This window comes from Mya arenaria, chromosome 9 (genome assembly GCF_026914265.1).
Source record: "Mya arenaria isolate MELC-2E11 chromosome 9, ASM2691426v1".
In the NCBI taxonomy this organism is placed as follows: domain Eukaryota; kingdom Metazoa; phylum Mollusca; class Bivalvia; order Myida; family Myidae; genus Mya; species Mya arenaria.
Genome location: NC_069130.1, coordinates 52,103,298 through 52,107,100, shown reverse-complemented (window position 1 = coordinate 52,107,100; position 3,803 = coordinate 52,103,298). Strand labels below are relative to the sequence as shown.

General features: G+C 35.1%; 1 protein-coding gene across 1 annotated transcript; it reads left to right on the top strand.

Annotated features, from left to right (window-relative positions):
* Positions 1 to 360: 360 nt before the first annotated feature.
* Positions 361 to 3,014, top strand: LOC128245471 (uncharacterized). The gene is made up of 3 exons (XM_052963645.1): positions 361 to 399; positions 1,420 to 1,527; positions 2,070 to 3,014. Exons 2-3 carry the CDS (start codon positions 1,464 to 1,466, stop codon positions 2,453 to 2,455), a joined length of 450 nt encoding a protein of 149 aa, XP_052819605.1. The 5' UTR covers positions 361 to 399; positions 1,420 to 1,463; the 3' UTR covers positions 2,456 to 3,014.
* Positions 3,015 to 3,803: the final 789 nt, after the last annotated feature.

The following is a 3,803-nucleotide window of genomic DNA, read 5'->3' as shown; positions in this document are numbered from 1 at the left end:
CCATCAAGTAAGCAAGGAGCTTGACTTGCCTTATTAGAATTTGTTTTTCACTGGCGTTTGTGCTGGTTCTAAAGCATGTAAAGTGGTGTTTAAATGATTGACAGCGGTCAATTGATTTATTTTCAACTTTATTTATTTTAGTCTTTATTTTTTACAACAGTGAAGAAAGTAATATTAAATTAAGCTAAGTCACACAGTCACACTCATGTCATGTTGCGCGAGAGTGTGGTCTTATGCTGTGGGGGAAATAGGAGAACTCAGAGAAAATTTACTTATCCATCTTGCTGACAACCCCTGGCTGATCAAACTTTTATTGATAACATCTCTTCTTATTTTTTCACAGAGCAACAATGGTGAAAAGCATGCTGAATGACCTCGAGAAAGCTAAAGTGGAAACAGGTACAGAGGTGTTCTGGTTATATTTATTTTCACACAACTTTTGGGATAGCTGAAAGCTGATGTGAGTTACCGATGTAAATCATCTCGAGTCAGTTGCCTGAGCAGAAACCAGTACTGTGTCCTTTCTAAGATGCCATTAGAATGTTCCCATGGTTTGTAAACCCGAGACCTGTTGGGTAACGGGCAAACACCTAAACCACTAGACCACTCACACCCTTAAAAAGGGCCCCTAGGTTTGGAGAGATGTTTTATGCAATCTTTAGCTTGGTTGTTGTTCAATAGAAATTGTAATGCCATTCACTAATGTTGTCCTTACTGTAGGTCTACAATACCCTATATACCAGAAACCATTCAGAATATTTACATTAAACTTGGTTAGTATTTGACAAAGCCTGTTCTAGGGATGCACAACATTAATGATACCTAGTTCTGCAATTTATGGATTATCGAAACAGAAAGTGAAATAATAATGATATGAACAGAGAAACCTAATTAATAACCATACATTACCTATTTTTATTTCAACGATATATTGAGATATGCTTATGAAATATTGTTCTAGATCTCGATGCTTTGCCAATAATACTCGTCCACAGCAAGTGCCAATACACATATATATAGCCCTGGATTAAATCAAGAAAAACGGACAAGTCTTGGCATATTTATGTATTCCTCCTGTTTATGAACCCTATTATAAATATTCAGATATTTGACACTTATCTATGTAGTTAAAGTTGTAGTTTTACTTCTGACAAAAAACAAAATTCAAATAATGAGTTTTAAATTATGAAAGCCTTTTTGATGAGTAAGTTTTCAAACATTCTCAGGTTTATTATAAACAAAAAGTCTCATCAAGATGGCATGATTCACTTTACATGTATTGTAAGTTACAGTTGATGTATCGGACTCTCAAATATTTGTGAGACAATATTCGGGGGATAAATGAACTAGTAAATGTGCTTCTTATTCTTTTATCTACTGTAAATTGGATTTGAACTCATCTTTCTGTCATTTTTTCAGACTGAGACATTGCGCCCTGGTGTGATCTGAGTCCCCCTTTACTGATGCAGTCTGAATGGCTCCTAGAAGACAGGAATCCTAAGGTGCTGATGGAGAGACAGGGAGGCTGTAAGTAGTCCGTACAACAGGGTTGATCAAGTTTAGGAGTAATCTGAATATATGATCAATTATGACCAAATACAATTAATTGTCACCAATTTCAGGCTCAACCAATCAATTTTTTATTATAATTTTTTTATTATAATTGATCATCGGAACATCGCTGAAAATAATCAGTAGTTTGAGACTACAATAAGTATATAGAGGTCACTTTGGCAGTCTGTGAACCTTCTCTGTCTGTAGGTTAATATCATTTTAAGACTTAAACTTCTTCCTAATCTACAGTTTTTCATGGAACGACTTCACAATTGGTAGAAACCACACCCATGATGAAAAGTAGTTCCTGACATTTTTAGTTTTTTTGACTTTGATTAAGTCAGCTTTATAGTGTAATTGCACTTGCAATCATCATATATCACCTATTACTTATTGCAAAACTTGAAGAATATTCATTTGCCCAGACTTGCATATGTATTCAGATGACCTACCATTGCAGGAGTCCAAATGACTTATAGGCGCACAATATAGGTTGATGCCAATTTTTATTACAGTGACCCTTGACGAGATGATAGCATCACACGAGTCGAGAAAACAGCGATGGAGAGAAAATGCTGAAATTGAAGCGCAGGACGATAGCAGTGAAGAGGAGATGACGTCACAGAAACGTCAACGGCTTGAAATTGATAAGCCTAGCCACATAGATGATAAGCCATTTGGAACATTAGATAAACCCAAGTCCGGAGAGAATAAGGATCCTCACATAATTTATGAAGAAAACAATAAAGAAGATGATGACACTGTAAGGGACATTGATGGAAAAACTACTAGTATGAAGGCTGATCAAGATATTTGCGGTTCTAAAACCTCTCTTAAAGATAATGGGGAGGAAAACTTTCCTTTGAGAATTGTCATGAGAAATTCTCAGTCCAATGATTAATTTGAAAAATAAGACGTTAATCAGGATTTTGTTGTAGAATACATTGAAATTTATGTGCAAGGATTAATGCTATTGAGAATTTTAAAACATGGTTATAATGGAATCGTGTTGAAATACAAACTGATTGAGAAAATTTATTTCATTTTTAGATTTACTGTACATCAGGTTACGATACTGACCAATTTGATAGAGAATATCTCACGACAAACACAGAGGTTAATAATGACACATATTACTCGATGATTTATACTGCAATAAGACATGGACTCAAGCTGCTCAAGGTAAAGGAAAGGCAAAGTGTTAGAGAAGAACCTGGATGAAAACTTTTACCAGTTGTATGGTAGAAGGGTGATAATTGGTGATCATTACTTCAATGTCAAGGCAAGTTGTTGGAATTAGAGAGGAGAGCATAGTGGAGAAGGTCAAGGTTAATGGTGTTTATGACACTGAGGTCAATGTATTGAGAAAGGGACATTGAAAAGGTCATGGCCTTAGATGAAAAACAAGGTCAATGTTGTTCATCACTCTAAGGTCAAGGTCTGTTATTCAAGTCAGAGTGGAGAGAAGACTTCAGAGGCTTCAGAGAAAAAAAAACAAGATCAAGGGTTTTCATTACGCTTAAGGTCAAGGCCAGAATTTCATGTTAGAGAGGAGAGAATAGTTGAAAAGGTCAAGGCTGTGGAAAAAAGAAACCAAACAAACAAGGTTTTTATCAGTGTAGTTGTATATAATGGGTGCTATATGTTTGAGGTTCATTACCCTATGTGTGTACGGTCAAGGCCAGTAGTTTGCTTTTAACCATGTGAGTCACTGCAGTTGGACCAAAATCAAATGAATTGAACTGATATTCATCATTAATCTGTCACATAGAATTGAGTAAAGCATGTTTACCTTGTTTTCTTGTACTCTAGATATATGGAGTTATTGAGCGTATGTCAGGCTTTTTTGTGTTTGTGGTAATTTTGACCACTATTTTGGTTAAGTGCTTTCTGTGTTTATTGGTTGCTGTTGATTGCCTTATTCTAGAGAAGCACTTTTTCAGATTTTTTAGTTCTGGTCAATTTTACAAGGCCATTATTTAATTTATTCGAAAAGCACTGATAAATTGTTTTATATTTGTGGTCTGCTGTTGCATGAAAACTAAACCCTCCCAAAATGCAACATCATTGAGGGTTGCTTGCAGAAAAAGAAATAAATCCGTTTGGTCTGCTGGAACTTACAACAGCTGTGCTGGAGGTCTTCAATATGTTTTTTTTTATCATGATCATGAACTTTGTAATTTATTTATTTTTGAAATATGTAAAATGTGTGTTTTACACATTGTCTTCTGTTTTATTGGTTTGTTAAC

Coding starts and splice junctions, on each gene's coding strand:
- LOC128245471 (XM_052963645.1), top strand. CDS start 1,464: ATGCAGTCTGAATGGCTCCTAGAAGACAGGAATCCTAAGGTGCTGATG. Junction 1,528..2,069: donor GATGGAGAGACAGGGAGGCT/GTAAGTAGTCCG, acceptor TTTTTATTACAG/TGACCCTTGACGAGATGATA.